The sequence below is a fragment of the Engraulis encrasicolus genome, chromosome 10 (genome assembly GCF_034702125.1).
Source record: "Engraulis encrasicolus isolate BLACKSEA-1 chromosome 10, IST_EnEncr_1.0, whole genome shotgun sequence".
Lineage (NCBI taxonomy): Eukaryota > Metazoa > Chordata > Actinopteri > Clupeiformes > Engraulidae > Engraulis > Engraulis encrasicolus.
The window spans coordinates 29,612,284-29,631,704 of record NC_085866.1 but is presented as its reverse complement, the minus strand read 5'-3'; the positions used below and the strand labels follow the sequence as shown (position 1 = coordinate 29,631,704).

Below are 19,421 nucleotides of genomic sequence, written 5' to 3'. Positions count from 1 at the left end.
GTAATGGTTCCTACTTTTAAGTGATCCTTAAACCCCGTATCACATATTAAAAATCGACAGCTTTATATTTAGTGCAACATACTTTTTTTCAAGGTCAAAGTTGGCAGATTTCCCATTCATTTCTCCATAGAACATGGGAGATGCAAGGTGAATAGGGTTACATTTTAAACTATGACATTTCACAGTTGGTAACTCATATTCAGACAAACATTTTTTGTATTGCAAGTTTTCTGAAATATGATGATGAAATATGCAAATGAGGTCATATGTACTGAAATATGTGATAAATCTCTGGCAACAGACCAAGCATAAAACAAATTGCAATAGTAATGGTTCATACATTATATTGATCCTTCAACCCCTCTGCATCACATAGGCCTATTAAAAATCTACTTTCATCAATTCAGTGGAACATACTTTCCCCAAGGTCAAAAGTATCCGATTTTACCCACTGAATGGCAAAATGCATTAAAAATCTGCTATCTGACCTTCAAAAAAGTATGTTCCACTAAAGTGATCAACGTAGATTTTTCATATGATGTAGGGTGGATTAAGTATCAATAAAAAGTGTGAATCAATACTTTTGCAATTTGTTTTATGCTTGCCCGTTTCTGCACAATTTATGGCATATTTAACAAAATGTGATCTCATTTGCATATTTAATCATCATATTTCAGACAACTTGCAATACAAAATATATTTGTCTTTGCTTGAATAAATTACTGTGAAAGTTTCAAATTGATATATCATTGTTTAAAATGTTAGCCTATTCCCATATACAGTATTGTCTACCTATGGGAAAATGAATGGGACATCTCCAACATTGACCTTGAAAAAAAGGATATTCCACTAAATATAAAGCTGTAGATTTTTAATATGTTATTTAGACATGCCTAGGGATTACAAAAAACTTGGAATGATTACTAATGCAATTTGTCTCAGGTCAAACGCTAGATTGATCGTCCAATTTTCTGAGGCTCTGAGTGTGGTGCCCACGCCACTTTTCGACCGTCTCCCTGCCACCAGTGTTGCCAGATTGGTCAGGTAATTTCCAACCCGTTTTTGACTATTTTTACCCGCAGTCGCAGATGGCCATACAAAGCAGCGGGTAACTGCCCAATTTGGCAACACTCGATGACGTCAAAATTCTGATTTGGCTAGCAAAATGTAAAAATAACGATATTTGATATACCCAACTTTTAGGGGCATGTTTATTTTCTAACCAATACAAATTATATTATATATATGATTTAATTTGACGTTTATTTTTTTAGCATTATCCTGCCATTTTAGGCAGCCCTTTAAGCTAATTTCCCACAGCAGGCCTATGAGGGTATTGTCCGAAAATATCTGAAAAGAAAAGATTGAACATATAGGCCTACTTCACTGTTACCTAATGTAATGGGGGCCTAGTCATGGTAAAGTCTGGGAACCCCTGCTCACTGATGCAGTTCACTCCTTGTTCAACTTACACACCGGGAGTGTGTACTCTACTTTGCCCTGTGCTAATATATACCCCCCCCCCCCCCCAACAAGTAGGGCTGGGCAATATATCACGACAGAAAAGTGTCTGATTCCCTTTCTTCAGGAATCTATCATGATAAACTAATTTTAATCATTATTACCGCTAATATACAATTTAATATAATCACATTTCATATGGTCATGTTGCAGTCTAAAGTCACATAACTGTAAAAAAAAGAAAAAGAAAAAAGAATGAAGACATTCTTGGTAAGGAAACATGGTTTGCGACGCAATAATGTGGCAGTATAGAGAATACCGGTAACACAACAAATATGTAATTGTGGTATATTGTGATATATCATATCACTATTGATCCATAAAGTAATCCATATCTTGATAAATGTTTTTTCCCATATCGCCCAGCACTGCCTGCAAGTGTTGTATGCTATGATTATGTCCCCCGATAAAGAGAAATTTTATCTTTGTAATGAAAGGGAAATATTTTGTCAACATTTTTTAATCAAAATACATATCAGCAACAGGAGTCAGGAGAAACACAGGAGAAAAACACAATAAAATAGGGTCCTATGAACCGTCTGTGCTTGGGCCCTGAATAAGTCAGTTTGAATACAACAATAACACATTTCAGGTAAAACAACTATTTACAATCAATCCAATACATTCAAAGTGTCTTCCATACCTCTGGGATGGTAGGAGGTAGCAATTAAAACTTTTCGTGGAAGTGTTGATTAACTAGAAAAGAACGAGACTACGAACATAGCTGCTATTCTTACTTTTTCTTTTTTTTTTGGGTATTTTTCGACTTTATTTCGATAGGACAGTGAGCTGGACAGGAAGCGAATTGGGAGAGAGATGGGGAGGGGTCGGCAAAGGACCCGGGCTCGGGAATCGAACCCGGATCAGCCGCATGGCAGGCGAGTGCCCTACCGGTTGGCCACGGCAGGACCCTATTCTTTCTTTTTCATGTCCTCCAGCCACTGCTCCTTTGATACACTCTCTACCGTGGGGCAGTACACTTTCCCCTTGTACTGGCTGTGTCCTGTGGGTGTCGTTCTAGACTTCCCACATTTCTTGCAAGTGTTGTATGGCATCTTACGAGCATAAGGGCGGGGACAAGGCGGAGAGGGAGGGGTGGGAATGTCGGCGTTCCAGTGCTGTGAGCGAGGCATGAGGAAGGGCAACTGCTTTAGGCTCACAGGGCCGAACATCACCATCTGGGGAGCAGCTGACACAGCTGGCCCTGGATGGGGTTCCGGGGGATTCAGTTGCTACATGGGGGGGGGAAGATCACAATATGTGAGAAGACTCAGAAGAGTGAAACTATTACATTACACACTACACTGCAGCATTACCATTTTGTTACATATAGTAGATACATTTATCTAAAGCAACTTCCGAAACAGGAGATTAGTAACATACAATTTGTGGGGAAATGACAAAATACAAAGGCATAATAAGGTTATTGCAGGTGTGTAGGGTTAGTTTGCCGTGAAGGGACAGACACATGAGAACAGTGAAACTATTACATTACGAATAAAATGTAATTACATACTGTATTGCAAAGCATGAAACAGACACTTTTATCCAAAGGGACTTACCGGTACGTACAATGTGTGGGAGGCATAACAGAACACACCGGCATAACAAAGTTAGCGCAAGTGAGAAGGGTTAGTTGGCAACAAAGCAACGTTTTTTTTTCAAATAATAGAGGAGTCTCCATGTATTTCTTGAAGGAAACTGTATGAATCGGCAAAGTGAAGTGAAGTCAAATGAAGTCAAGTGGAAAGAGAGAGGTGTCTCACCTGCTGGTCAGTGAGGGTCAGAGACGACTCCTCGCTTTCAACCTTGACGCCAACAGGGTCATCTTCATCCAAGATGTGCATTTGTTCCACGGCTGGCACACGAACAGACTCATCCTCGTCCTGTGAAGAATGTGAACCAGCCATGGAGGAGGAGGAGCAGGAGGAGGAATAGAAGGCAGCAGGATGGGAGGACACAGCCAGGGAAGAGGCTACAGGCTGGGAAGACACAGCCAGGGAAGAGGCTAGAGGTTGGGACGAGACAGAATGGTGGGAAGGGGCGGTCATGGAGAAGGCAGACTGGAGGGAAGGAGGGGTCGTTGGGGGTTCCATGCGAGTGCGAGCGAGTTGGGATAGCACTTGGTCATCAAGGACACTGGAAACAGTCATGTCAGCCAGGGTGTCCTCAAAGATCTCCTCCTCCTCCTCCTCTCCCACATCCACGGCCTCCAGCTTGGTGTTGGTCTCCTCTGTGTCAGGGATCACCTGGAGGGGTTCTCCTGTCTCGCTCAGGAGGAACTCTAGTCCAAGCAGCTCTCCTGTTAAAAAGTAACATTACACCTTCAGTTTACATTACATTAAGCGTGAATTACATTACACCTACAAATTACACTTACAAAGAGTCACATACGGCAATGGGGTTTTCAGACCCACAACAAAAGTGTGTTTTTATACTATATGTTAACACAAGCATATACAAAAAATACAGACACGCTCTCCTCTGTTATTGGGGGGGGGAAATGCATGTTTGAAACTTAAAATTCTGTCATGTAAACAATGTAATGATCGGCTGTGAAATATGATGACTAAGTTGTTCTCAACAAAATCTGAGAAACAAAATTTGAAATGGAACTAAATCCTGGCTCTGACTATCCACAATGACATTTATGCCACCTACAGGATCAGTTCCTGTATTTGTAGAAGCCTGAAATTTTACACAAAGTTGTAGAGATGGAAAAAAAAAGAAAAAAAAAAGAAAGTGAAAATGAAGGTGCCTACCAACTTACACCTCATACACAGTGTAAGGCAGATCAAAGATGTGTGATTAGGTCACAGAACTAATAACAATAATGTACATACATTCTGAAATATTATGATAGATTGTCATACCAGTGTATTTGGCTGGCGGCCTGTAGCCTGGCACTAATGGGCGTCCAAACAGCTTCAGGTAGTTGGTGTTGACATGCTGCACCATGTCTCCAGCGTAGGCCATCAGAGATGACTGCCTACTGGACACAGCTGCTGCCCCTCGGTCATAGTTCCACCTGTTCAGGCACTCCAGGAGGTACAGCTGGGAGTTCAGCTCATTCGCGCAGGTTCCTAAGTAAAGAAAAGTTATTTTTAACCTTTTAATGCAGAGCATCCACTAGCATCCTAACTGATACTCTGGAGGATGATGCTGACATGAGCAGACAGAGGAGAGTGCTATATGTCCAAGCCAATATGCTGGTTAGAAAATTCTGTCATTGCACTACTGATGTCAAAGTCAACCCGTTTCCAACGTACTGCTCCCCTCTTTATACAACTCCTCTCTGGATTAGATACAAGAGTCTACTGAAACTGAAGGTAGCTTACAATGACTGTCTCAGGATTATCCTAAAGAAACCAAGGAGTACTAGAGCAAGTGGGTTATTCTGCAAATTAGGTCTAACTGCTTTTATGGCACTGTTAAGAAATCTTACCTTTAAGTTCATGAGCAGGCTTGACAGAGCAAAAAATGAGCTTATTGCTCAATTGGTTGATCCGAGTCGTAGCTCTGTAAGATATATGTCTTCTGTCTGGGAACACTGGTATGAGTGCCTTCACTAGCTTCCCTTTTTATTGTATGTGTATTGTATTGTATTGTTGATGTGTGTATTGTAATGTGTCCAATGTGGGCCCTGAGCCTGTAATAAAGTTTACATATGAAGAGTTCAGATGCAAAACCCCCTAAGTGCCTTTTCAGAAAATAATCTTAATTAATTTTTATTTAATACAAAGCTATCAAAATTGTATATATTTTTATTTTATTTATGTAATATAACTATTAATATGAAGAGTTCAGATGCAAAACCCCCTAACTCCATTTCTGAAGACCTGCACTTCTATATTTTTAGAGAACCCTGTTGTTGGTTTGGTTTACATTCATGTACTTGATAATACATATAAATAGTTATATTACATAAATAAAATGAAAAATATGCAATTTTTGTAGCTTTGTATTAAATAAAAATGAATTAAGATTATTTTCTGAAAAGGCACTTAGGGGGTTTTGCATCTGAACTCTTCATATGCACAGTAAAAACTTAAAGGATTTCAGAGTAATTTACTGTGAAATCTCACAGTTAATTACTCTGATGTTCTGGTACACTATGCTACTGTGATGGTCACACGGCACACAGCAAATTAGTTTGAAATCATTGTATCACTTGCCATTTCTCACCTAACTTGCACATCACAGTATTGTACTGTGCTCTTTAAGGATAACCAGCATGCCAAAGTGATAAAGGAGGAAACATCACAGTAAATTACTGTGTGGGCGGAGTATCTATTGAATTATTAGTGCATTGGGGCACAACATCAGTCATAGACAGGTTGGGCTCTTCATTACAATCACACCTTTCATTGACATTTTCAGCAAATGATTTCATTCTTAATGTCTTGTGGTATACATGTATACACCCATCATCAGTTGACTACGTGTTCCCCACTCTCTGTCAAAGAACAGGAGAATGAGCTTTTATATATTGGGAGATATACATGACCATCTTCATGACGGTGGGAATATGGTAGCCTGGTGAACCAGCGCCATCCGCTGGACGGCAAAATGTTTTGTCTACGGGTGGGTCTGGCCTCGCATAATGATTCAATGAAGCCAGAATGCCATGAATCTGGAAAACCAATTTCAACGCAAAGATGTGTTTTGAATCAAAGCGGGCAAGGTTTTGAGGGAAGGTTGTTCTCATCAACAATCTTCGGATGTATTATGCATCGAGGCCAGACTAAATTAGACATCCACATTTAGTCTGGTTTATCAGGCTAGGAATATGGTCATTTTTCTTGTGTACCACTTTAAATAGTACAACCCCTACAATAAACACAGAATATAACACGGAGTAATATTTTGAAGCACACTTAAGATATTCCATCCAGATAAATGGCTCTCCATAAGTGCATTGCATGATGGGACAAGATCTGAAGCCCATATGTCCTAAGCCCCTCCCCCTCAGGTTGTACATATTGGCCCAATTCGAAACAGGGAAGGCAGCTGTCCTTCCAGTGAGCTAACTGGACATCGAGTCATGAAGTGTGGATCGAAACGAAAAATTGCTTTATTTCCTCTCTCGGCAGTTGACTGCATTTGTGGGCGTAACGAGGATATTTCGAGGATACATCAGATGCCGACTTCGCTGCCTTGGTACCCAACATGCTGTGCGCCACCTCCCTCTCAACCGGAAACCTGAAAAACAAACATGGCTACTACCCAAGCTACTACCTTATCATACTCTTTATTCTGACACTTATGTATGTAGATATTGAAAATCGAATGCATAAATCAACATTGTAGTATCTAAATATGCTGTCGCTAGATCTATTTATAGCCTATTTTACGATTCCGCCGTCTGACGATCATTCACCGTTCAAATAGCATGCGTAAGCTAAGCGCTAACGTGATGAACGTAACTCCCGCCATAGAATCGCAAGAATCGCCGTAACATCAAATGCGCAAGGCGGCGCACTCGTTAGTGCCGTTCGTAACGGCTGCCTCATCAGCTAACTTCGCCTATCTGATCAGTGACCTGTTTATGTAGGAGGAGAGTCATCGAGTCACTGCCTCCCGTTTCGAATTCAGCCATTGACATGAGGAAGTGAGAAAAAAGGAGATGACCAAGCATGGGAAGACGTGTAGCAAACAAGAAGTTGATGACTAAATAGTTTGCTGTAAATGTCCATTAACTCTCTGAAGGCCCAGGCTGTGCTGTGTGGCAGCCTTGGCCTAATGGTTAGGGAGGTGGACTTAAGATCAGTGAGTTGCAAGTTCAAATCCCTCCAAACCCTACATTGCCCTAGGGACAGCAACCAACATTGTATATTTGTGTATCACTTTGAGTAAAGGCGTCAGCCCTCAACCCAACTGACATGCCTTCCCATTGAACTTTCGCCCACTTCAAGTGTGTAACAATATCTTACTGTGAACTCACAGGGAGTTACTGGCTACTAATTACATTAATTTCACAGTAACATACTGTGAATTCGTCGTGTCACAGTTAACTACTGTAAAGGTGTCAACCTTCAACCCAACTGACATGCCTCCCCATTGAACTTTCGCCCACTTCAAGTGTGTAACAATATCTTACTGTGAACTCACAGGGAGTTACTGGCTACTAATTGCATTCATTTCACAGTAACATACTTTGACATTCTGCCATAATTTGTTACTGTGAAATCCAGAGAGACTTTTCAATTAGTACCTGACCTCACTTGAGTACATAGGACTGTTACAAGTTCATTGAATTACTACCTGCAGCTGCCACATGCCTGATTACTCTGGTCACATGGTTAACTTTCACCTCTATATAAACTCAGACTGTCACAATGCTTGAGTTGCTTGCCTAAATGACTGGTTCGCTGGCTCTCTGTCCGGCTTGTTGGTTAGTGAGCTAACTGACCGACCAACTGACTGTTTGTTGGCCAGCTGGTTGGCTGGCTAACTGACTCTTTTGGTTGACTGGATGGCTGGTTTGTTAGCTGGCTAGCCAGCTGACTTGTTTGTTGGTTAGTTGGCTGACTAAATGAGTGTTAGTTGGTTAGCCGGCTCTTTGGCTGGCTAGCTGACAACTGACTCTTTTGGTTGGCCGGTGGACTGGTTTGTTGGCTGGCTAGCTATTTAGTTGGTAGGGAGTATTATGGTAGCAGGTATCCTTTTTGGAGTGTTGCTTACTTGATCAAGAAATTTCAGGCTTGTCTAATTATGCTCAACCAGAGTATTCTATGCACACTGGTTAATGTACTATCATCCAGAAGACTACAACTATCAAATGGTAATAATATATTGCAGATAACATATTGCAGATACTTGAGTTTCTCTGTGGTTATGGATAGTTCGGTCTATCAATTCAGTAGAGCAGTGTGATGGACTGGTTCCATGCCACAGTTGTCTCAGTCATGGTGGGGAATGGGAGGTGCCACAATAACATGGTAGCTACCTCTTTTGTGGTGATGAATGGAGGGGCGGGATCATAGTAGTGTGGGTAGGGTGACAGTAACTTACTGTGGTGTGGCCACAGTAAACTACTGTGAGAAGATCACAGTAAACTGTGAGGATGGCCACAGTAAACTACTGTGAAATGAATGCAATTAGTAGCCAGTAATTCCCTGTGACATCACGGGAATATTTTTTTACTGTGTGTATTATCAAGTACATAAATGTAAACCAAACCAACAACGGGGTTCTCTAAAAATATAGAAGTGCAGATCTTCAGAAATGGAGTTAGGGGGTTTTGCATCTGAATTCATATATTAGTAGCATGTTACCAAAATGACAATGAACAAGTCGTAGCCCCTGAATGTGCGCCATTCCACCAGCTGAACGGTAAAGTCACTGGAAAACCTTATCTACCACAGTACTACACCACCATGACAGAACACAGGGCCGTTGGTAATACATTATGACTTGGTCATTGCCATTCTGGTAACAGGTAATTTATAAGGGGGGCCGTGTTATTGGGTTAATCTGTTACTCAAGAGTCTTAATGTCATAACAATGCTGTTATGATGCAGTTTGTTGTTTTCAATAAACAGTGACTCCGATCTCTGGCAATTGCTTCTGCACCAAAAGGCGACATTAAAAAAAAAAAAAAAACCCTGTAATTCCTTTGAACAAGACATATGCTATACTAACCTGGAATGAACTTGTTCAGGTGGAGGTGAAACGCCTGCAGGGTCTCGGACCCTCTGGCACACCTGTACCTGGTCAGCGTGACTCCCCCCGGCTTCTCCACGTACCCCACCTCCGTGTACAGCTGTACACCGGGCACGTCCTGGATGCACCTCACATGTGGCCTGACATCGCTCCAATCCTCATCCATCCACCTATACCTCCGCCGAAAGGGGACGCCTCTGTGGTCCGTCCATTTTGGCCCTCGCGTCTCCTGCAGCAGTTGGTCGATCAGACGCGTGGTGACCTCCACTCCCCGCGTCCTCCTGCGGCAGAACTGACTCAGTTCTTTCCTACTGATGCTGCTGTCCACCACGTGATCTGGGACATGCTGCGTCCAACCATCCAGCATAAGCTCATGCTTCTTGGCCTGCCGAAGTAGAGTCAGGTCACCGGCGTCCCACTCGAAAATGCAGGCGGCCAGACGAGACATGAAGGCGGGGTAGAGGGCGTGGTCTCTCAGACAGGATCTGGCCAGCCACTTCATGAAGTGCCAGGCATCCAGGCGCACCTACATACATACAGTACATTAATTATTTGCTGCTGTCCTTGCGGAAAATTGCTCTGTCAAAAAGTGTAAGGTGCACGCACATCCCACAAAAAGCTAACTGCTAACTGAGTATAAAATAACGCAAAGGGGGAAAAAAATCTTCGCACACCACAAAAAGCTCCCTTGTCAAGATTTCAAGGGGCTCCAGGTAGGATTAAAAGTTAAATCAATCACTGTCCCGAGTCAGCCGATGGTTATGCGATTCATTCGCGAGTGAACGATGAGTCTCGCGTCCACTGCTGTCAGAAAACCTTGAATGCACCTTTTTGACAGAGCGGTCCGAAGGAGTGTCGTGGGGAAGACTTTTCATACGAAAAATCGCTTTACATACCATTTTCAGATTTGTATCAACTGCTGGCATTCCGTGATGAAAAACATTTTCACAGAGAGTTTATTTTAACAGCATTTTTTCATTACGGTGTAGATTTTGAGACAGGCATGCCACGGGCACCGCGCAAATGACGTCATCCTACCTTGTGCCTCTTCAATGTGAAAATGACACAACGTTTGGACCTACAAGGTCTTCGTCAGGTGATTTTTTCCCCCTGAAAATTGTTCTGTGCCCTTTACTGTAATAGTTATAGTTACAGAAAAAAAACATAAGGACGCACATGACAGACTCAATTAACCTCCCCAATACGACAAAAGACAGAATGTCATGGGAAAGACAATTATTGACACAATTATGAGGTAGACAAGTTATTCAGAATCAGATTAAACAAAGTGCAGAGGGATGTTAAGGTGCTGTCTGACAGTCTGGCTTATGTTTAATAGGGCCGTACTATCACTTGGTACCTGGAGCTCTGGCCAGTCAGTAAACCCCGGCATGGTCGGCTTGCCAATAATTTTGTCCAACGGGCAGCAGCCACGGTCCACGTAGAGGACCACAGGGGGCGGAACAGCAGCCTGACGGTAGCGACGGACTAACCCAGCAGCCATCTTGTCCAGCGTTGAATCCTCCTTCCTGGTCACCACACTGTTGAGTATCTGGCCAGCCTCGTTGCCAATGGAGGTCAGCCATGTGTCCCGATAGCCAGACAGCTTTTTGGTGATCTGGAATACCCCAGTGTATCCAGAGTATTAGTGCAGATACTTTATTGATCTTGAAATGTAGGTGTCCAGCAGTATATATAGGCTACACATGAATACATGCACACATGAATATTCAACATGCATTCACTGAGCGGGACATACATCATCCATACATCTTTTAGTGACATTGCACAGATATTGCACACATGAGCATACAACATACAAAAATATGACAGCAAAAATTAATTGTTTCCTCTACAGTACGTAAATTGTTTACTGTGCATCAAGAGAGCTGTGTAGGCTATGTGTAGCCTGATTATCATCGACATTGAAATCTCTTCGAGACTTGGTCTGACCAAGAGCATAACAATTAAAATTTCCCAAATGGCCCGCCTCCCTTGGTTTGCTAAAGTTTGTTTACTTCCCGACAAAGTGAGAGGAGTTCCTGATTTCTCGGGAGCTCAGAAAGTACTTGCATTGCTCTTGACCTGACTAGCAGTCACTATGAGGGCACGGCCTGGCTAGGCTGTGTGTGTAATTACCATAGAGGTAGAAAATAACACTAGAGAGGACCCCGCCCCCCCTTTACGGCAATCTGTAGCGGCCATTATCTGTAGGTAGATCAGAGAAATGGAAATTAACGGAGAACTAGGCTCACCTCTGTCAAAAATGGCTTAATCATGTGAAAATGTCCATCAACACACTATACAAGGACAATAGTTGAAGTGTGTTGCTAACTATGTTCATAAAATATATTATTTGATTTTTAAATGCATTTTATCGACTCATATGATTTAAGTAGATATTTAGCCTGACATTTCAAATCTGGTCTTTGATTAAAGTGTTACCTCATATTTACACAGTTTTAGTTAATTTCTTGACAGGGGTGGGCGTGTTCTCCATTGACTTGCATTGCCTGAAAGTACCTACACTACCTACTAGGGCTGTGTTCAAAAAATCGATCCACGATCCAATATCGATTCACGCTCAAAAACACGATATCGATCCAAAAATGTGTGGATCTATCTTCTCCAGGCGACTGGCACTATTTTTTTTTTACGCGGAGGAATACTAGGCTATAAAGCGTTTGCCGGGAAAAAGAAATCGAAACTTAAGGCGGCAAAATGGCTGAATCAGCAGCATCTCTAAAAACACCACCTGGATTGAAGGCAGATGTTTGGAAACATTTTGGATTCAAAAGCTACACGGACAAAGATGAGTTGGACAAAACAAACGCGGTGTGCAAACTGTGTCGGCGAGATGTACCATATAGTGGCAATACCACCAATCTCCGAAACCACATAGCCAGGCACCACGGCGACCTGGCTAAACCTACCTCATCGAACCAAACAGCACTTGAAAAGGCATTTAAGGTGAAATTCCCTTCGAATTCTACGCGTTCCTTATTGATCACCGAGGGAATCGGAATATTCATTACCAAAGACCTCCGACCATACAGCGTGGTGGAAAATGCTGGATTTCGACTACTTATGAAGAGGCTAGAACCACGCTATGTCGTGCCCAGTCGCAGACATCTCAGCGAAACGGTCATCCCACAAATGTATGGGAAAACCAAAGATGCCCTTCTGCATTCACTTCAACTTGCCGAGAGGGTGGCGTTAACCTGTGATTCCTGGACCTCGAGAAATACGGTGTCCTACTTAACAATCACTTGTCATCACACCGACGAGGAGTGGAGACTGGCCTCGAGCGTACTTCAGACCAGGGCAGTTGAGACGAGCCACACTGCAGCCAATCTAGCAGACCTGCTCGCTGAAGCCATAGAGGAGAGGGAAATCTCAGATAAAAACCCCGCTATCGTCACCGATAATGCAGCAAACATCGTCAGAGCGGTGCAACTGATGGGTCGTTTTCACATGGGCTGCTTCGCCCACCTCCTCAACCTGGCAGCCCAAGCAGGACTTAAAACCCCTGCTATCGCACGCCTACTGGGGAGGGTAAGGTGGATTGTTGCGTTCTTCCATCTAAGTACCACTGCGAGCCACAACTTGAAGGAAAAGCAAGAGCTACTTCAACTGCCGCAACACAAACTCGTGATGGATGTCAGCACCCGATGGAATAGCTCACTGGAAATGTTGGGCCGCTTCCTGGAGCAGCAACCAGCCATCTCAGCAGCGCTGATGTCCCCTGACGTCCGCAGGAGGGAGAGTGACCTCTGCACATTGACCGAGACGGACATCACCACTGCCGAGGACGTGGTTAGATGCCTCGGACCCATGAAGACCGCCACCCTTGCCATATCTGAGGAAGAGTCCCCAACCATGTCAATGGTTGCCCCACTGCAAGTTCAACTACTTCGTCAGATGGCATGCACTGCTGAAGACACGGCCATCATTAAGGAGCTCAAAACTGCTGTCCACCAGAACTTGAGTTCAAGGTATGTTCATTTATTCATTTAATTTATTTTCATCTATACTGTATTTAACATGACTGGTTGTGTAGCAGTAGCAGCACTGACGTGTGTTGTTTTTTAATAAATGTATCTCTGATTTTATTATCATCTTCTTACATAGAATAGATCAGTGATTTTAGATTGTATTGTATTCATAATAGTGCTTGCATGACTGTTCCTGCATTTATTATAGGCCCACCCTGCTATGTAGCCTAATGGATGCATGTTTAATCTATCTATCCATCTATCTAAAGTGATATGTGTCCCTCTATATAGATATGAAGACCTGAAGGAGACCCTGTGCGTAGCGTCATCCTTGGACCCTCGTTTCAAGACCCTACCATTCCTGTCTGATGAGGCACGTGAGGCTGTCTTCCTGAAATTGACCTCTGAAGCTGCTCATCAAAACCCATCATCTGATGTAAGTTTGCAGATAATATATGGTGCCCATTTGAATATTTAGACTATTTTTTATTGGGATGCAAAAGAATGAATTGAATGAACCTATTTTAATATTTATTTTTCTTCAAATGCTACTATGCCAGAACGCTATAAAGGACTTTTAGAAAAAGCACAACAAAATACCTCCTCTTAATGTATTTTCTCTACAAGTCATCTGTTGTCCAGTCTTGCACTTTAAATGTCTGTATGAGCACTGTCTATGTCCATACTGTCTTATGTCCATGTATGAGTACTGTCTATGTCTATACTGTCTATGTCCTTACCTAGATTAGTCTATGTCTGCATGGGAAAGCAAGAAACTTTCTATGTAAAGAAATTGACAATAAAACAAACCTGACTTGACTTGACTTGAATTCAAGTTAATTTGTGTATTATTTTCTTTTCTAATATTTTTCTGCAACAGAACACTACACCAGAGCAAGAGGACCCTCATGGTTCAACCGACGCTGCACCTGCACTTGGACCAACTCCACCCAAGAGGCCCAAAGACTCTGCTCTGATGGCTTTACTGGGGTCAGCCTACACACCAGCGACTCCACCAGAGAAGAGAACAACATCTGAAAGGGCAGAGGAAGAGGTCGCCACCTACAGGAAAGTGCCAGCTATTTCTCTTTCAGAAAATCCACTGAGATGGTGGCAGGTGCATGCAGAGGATTTCCCTCTTTTGTCAGGCCTGGCAAAGGAATACCCTTGCATACCGGGGACCAGTGTCCCATCTGAACTGGTTTTTTCAACAGCTGGAGACATTGTTAGCGCTCAGAGGAGCTGCCTAACTCCTCAGCATGTCGACCAGCTCCTTTTCCTCCAGAAAAATTACAAGATTCCTGAAGTTTAGGCATATTTTTATATATATTTTTTTATATGTCAGGCATGTTTTTGCACTGTTCTTGTTGCTGAGCTGACTGGTTAGTCCTCGTTATTGTTGTGTTACTCCTGTAAGGACTATGTTATTCAACCACATAAGCTTATAGCACACTCTTACATACATTCAGTCCAAGGCACTCAGCTCTCTCTCTCTCTCTCTCTCTCTCTCTCCCTCTCCCCTCTCTCTCTCTCTCCCTCTCCCCTCTCTCTCTCTCTCTCCCCCCTCTCTCTCCTCTCTCTCTCTCCTCTCTCTCTCTCCCTCTCTCTCTCTCTCTCTTCATCTCTCTCTCTCTCTCCATCCCTCTCCCCTCTCTCCATCCCTCTCTCCATCCCTCTCCTCTCTCTCTGTCTCTCTCTCCATCCCTCTCCCGCTCCCTCTCCCCTCCCTCTCTCTCTCTCCTTCTCTCCCTCTCTCTCTCTCTCTCTCTCTCCCTCCCTCTCCCCTCTCTCCCTCCCTCTCCTCCTCTCTCTCCTCTCCTATCTCTCCCTCCCTCTCCCCTCTCTCTCTCTCCCTCCCTCTCCCCTCTCTCCGCTCTCTCCCTCCCCCCCCTCTCCCCTCTCTCCCCCTCTCTCTCTCCTTCCCTCTCTGTCCCTTTCTCTCTCTCTCTCTCTCTCTCTCTCTCTCTCTCTCTCTCTCTCTCTCTCTCTCTCTCTCTCTCTTCCCCCCCCCCTCTCTCTCACACACACACACACACACGCCTGAGCATAATAAATCTACAAAACAGTAAATAATCCTAGTTCAAAAAATTGTTCCTGAATGTAGGGGTGGGGATATCGTCAGATGCAGATAAAGTGTGGATGCTTGGGGGGTTAGTTTATGTGGTCCAGTGACGATCTGTCTGTCCTTCGGTGTGATGTTGACTTCTTTTTTCAGTTAAGCCATCTGTTACATGAGCAACCTCCTGTATGTCATTTCACGAGTCTCTGGTTAAAAGACTGTGGGCAGGGGGTGCTTGAAGTTTTCCAATATGAGGATCATTTTAATTTATTTATGTTTTATTTGGTCATTGTTATTTAATTCTGGTCATTGTTAATTCTGCCATGGTTATGCTACTTACATTTCAAAATAATACTTATATTTTTTACTAAAATAAATACTTGATACTTGACTCTTCTCTCTCTCTGTGTCTCTCTTACACATAGACAGATACAATCACCAACACATGGGGCCGTTTTGTCTATTGGACAGTATTTATTTCCATTATGTCTGTAAATAGATCGATATCGAATCGGATCGGATCGAATCGTGGATCGAATCGGATCGTGACCTTGTGAATCGAAATCGAATCGATCTAGGGAATTCGGATCGATTCCCAGCCCTACTACCTACGGAAGTTGGGAAGCTCCAGCTGCCATTTCCCAGTGCTGTCGCAAATTGCTGTGTCCTCTCTAGTGTTATTTTCTACCTCTATGGTAATTACCTTTTCGGTGGAAATTATATGCAAGACAGTTCCAAAAGTGGAGGTGATGCTGGCCCTAATGTGGTCCAGGCGGCTGAGGATGTCCCTGCCATAAGCGGACAGCAGCCACTGGCTGGTGGGGACGTCACTGGCCTCTGGAGGCTCCAGGCAGGCCTGTGGGAGGAGGCTGAGTCGCTCCACATGGTCAGCACACTCCCTCAGGTAGCGTGCTAGCCTGGTTAGCCGCTCTTCTCCATGACTCTCCCTCAGCTGCTTGGCCAGTCTGGCTGGACCAATGCTGCCCAGAGTCTTGTCCCGCAGCAGCCGAATGACTCGTATGTCACAGGCATACCTGAAACACACATGACACAAATGACTCACTGATGTCACAGGCACAGTACATCATCCCAACTCATCAATTTCTGACATCAGATCAGACTGCAATTTTTGACGTCTAAGGAATGCCCTTGCAGTCAAAGTTTGATGTGCGCCCCCTTGTGGTAGGTCAATTTTTACTCACTTGGTTGTCATGACTACCCTGAACAGCATCTGGTGTGGCAAATCCAGCTGATCCCGTAGAGCCTGGCTGGTGGACAGGTAATCCACAGAACACGGAGGGCACCTGAGTATCTCTGTGACCAGCAGGTAATACCTGTCGATGTCCAGCACCTTCCTGGCTTTCTCGTAGACACCGCAGCCAATGAGCTGTGTCTCGCAATTTGGACAGTTTAACTTCAGCTTCCACATGAAGTGAGGCATCCATACCATCAGGCCATGGGTGAAGAACTGGTTTGGCACAGGTGGTGCCTGGTGACGCGCCAAATAGGAGGTTGCTGGGGGATCGTACCACAGCTGAAGATCTGTCCGGAGCCTGCCAGCGTGGAACAGGGCCTTGGAGACCCACCTCTGGTCTTGAACTGGGATGGTCTGGGCCATTTCTACTGGCAAGCTCAATGATGCTGAATGTCCTGGGTCACCTTGCTGGTTGGAAAAAGAAATATGAAATTCTGCTTACTGGTATGTCTGAATGAGATGTTTCAAGCAACGCCTCTATGCAATAAAAACACTGCTATGCAAGTTGTGGCCTCCTTCTTGAAACATTGAATCTAAAATTTGGGACAGCAACCAAATTTATAAAGAGTGAATAATTAAGAGTGACGCCTGGCCTGCTCCAAGAAGAAAATTGACATGTCTGAATGAGACACAAAACAGTACAACATGGAGATTGAGCAATATAAAAACAAGAGCTCAAAGAGCTCACCTCTGCCCTCTGGTGGATAGAAACACACATGCATTTGGAACAAACGAACAGACACACAAACTCAGACGATCACATAACCTCCGTGTCGGAGGTAATAAATATCCAGCAATCACTCACACTCTCACACACACACACACACACACACACACACACACACACACACAGTGTATAAATTCAACACGTATGACTTCTTAACTCACGGGTGATGTGGACACACTGCTGTTCACAGCATCCAGGGTCCTGTGAGAGGGTGGAGCAGGGCTGTGGGGTAGGGCTGTCTCACTACAGGATGGAGACGGAGCAGGTGAGGGGCTACCGCTCCTGGAGGAGGACACAGGAGCAGGAGCAGACCTCGATAGCACCACAACCACCTCCTCCTTGGTGTCCTCAGGGAGGCAGCCTGCAACCCATCGAAACAATATTTTGTCAGTGCACTGAAATAAGACAACGAAACGCTATGGTGTCCTGTAACAGGTGCACCCCCCCAACCCCACCCCATAAGATTTTTTTCCCCAATACAAGACGGGAACAAAACAATACACCCACTCAAACATTATTACTTTGTGCTCCATTAGTATTAAACATAGGCAATGTTGGAGGTGGATGCAAAAATGTATGTGGAGCAAAAGCAGTGAGTATATCTGATAGGGTAGCAGCAGGTCCAGGGTCTACAGTCATTGGCATTGGCATATAGCAAAATATGATGTAAAAAAAGGAGTAATTTAACAAAACTAAGCTAAACAATCTTCTTTACAATGTACATGTGCAGGCTATTATGCTTTCCGTAGTATTTGGGTTTAGAAATGCATCAACTTCATCGAGTTGTGAAACCACACCAGGTGCGCAGAAAAAAATAGTTTGTCATGGCCCATGTAAGGGGGGCCTTGGCTGTAATCTATCTGTATCTGGGGGGCCTTGTCATGGTAAAGTTTGGGGACCCCTGCAGTAGGCCACTGATGATCTGTCTGTACAATGGAATCAAGACTCTCACTCTTTGAGAGTGAGACTCACATTTCGACCAGTTCTCATTCCCCAATCCACATTTTGCTTCTCAATCTGAACCGCTGTCATCTGCCATAAAACAATTAAGTCCAACCCCTCACTTAGCATTTTATAATAAACTTGCCTGCTTGTCCACTAGGAGGCAAAAACAATCTAAAATGTGAGATAGAGCTATATTAGTTACTGTCCGTGTCCAGGCTACGACAAGGGTACTGAGAATGGAAGCGTGGTGGACAACCCTTCTATCACGTTGAGCTGGCTGGTAGGGACATTTGAGCATTGTTTTAAACAGATATTTGTATAGGCTACTATGTCAAGTCGTTATTACGGAATAACTAACGTGGCACTGCATAAAGAGATGAGCGTAGAGATAGACAGCAGAATTCAGTCCTCCTAGGCTATGGCGGTTCGTCGTTGCAAAATAGTTAGCATAGCATCAACCATCTCTGATACCATGCCCCACATGTTTGGCTAAGCAGCACCCACTCTGTAAGTAGCTCGTGATGTGACCACGTCTACAACTAGATGGCAAGTTTAAACTGTTTAAACCTTCAGTCCGCTGGAATAATGCACTGTAGTTGAACTTCTCTCAGCGATGTCCAGTCACAATCAAATGTGATCATCGGCAAATGCTCGCCGAGCCGCGGGAGTTTTTGAAGCAAGTCGTTGCTTTATCCAATGAGAGAATCATAGGAAGTGTTGTGATTGGCCGCGTACATTTTCATCCTCGTCCGACTTGGATCTCATTGGCTACCCACTTTTCTTTAGCCAAAAATGAAATAGTAGCCTGTTCAAATGCGTTTAATTTTGTGTCATTCATTACTAGTAGCAGTATATAACTCAGTGGCAGCACCAGTCAGTCTACACAGCACCAGTTGTGGCAGAAGCAGCAGTAGGCTACTAGGCCTAATACAGTATTTCTCAATTGGTTTTGTACATTTCTCACAACATCATTCTCAGAACTTCTTGTTCAATTGTGACTTCCTGCTTTTATCTGTGCACATGGTAAAATACGTTTCTCATATTTTTCAGCATTTAGCAAATGCTTTCATCACCATGCAGATGGTTATGTACAATTCTCAGCTTTTTCGTACATTATCAATTGCTTTTGTCATATCACTCAAAAAGCATTGTCACTGAATACACAAAACTCTCACTCCCCAAAACATTTAGGCCCTATAGTTTAAGTCTTGAGATGCAAAATGACTTACCAAGCAGTCATAATGTGATAAGCAC

General features: G+C 43.6%; 1 protein-coding gene across 1 annotated transcript; it reads right to left on the bottom strand.

Annotated features, from left to right (window-relative positions):
- Positions 1 to 1,963: 1,963 nt before the first annotated feature.
- LOC134456175 (uncharacterized) lies at positions 1,964 to 18,821 on the bottom strand. The gene is made up of 9 exons (XM_063207572.1): positions 18,735 to 18,821; positions 17,384 to 17,583; positions 16,443 to 16,903; positions 15,944 to 16,274; positions 10,547 to 10,804; positions 9,166 to 9,712; positions 4,395 to 4,604; positions 3,288 to 3,823; positions 1,964 to 2,753 (listed from the first exon to the last, which is right to left on the bottom strand). The coding sequence occupies exons 3-9, from the start codon at positions 16,856 to 16,858 to the stop codon at positions 2,433 to 2,435; spliced, it is 2,619 nt and encodes an 872-aa protein (XP_063063642.1). The 5' UTR covers positions 16,859 to 16,903; positions 17,384 to 17,583; positions 18,735 to 18,821; the 3' UTR covers positions 1,964 to 2,432.
- Between the last annotated feature and the right edge of the window lie 600 nt (positions 18,822 to 19,421).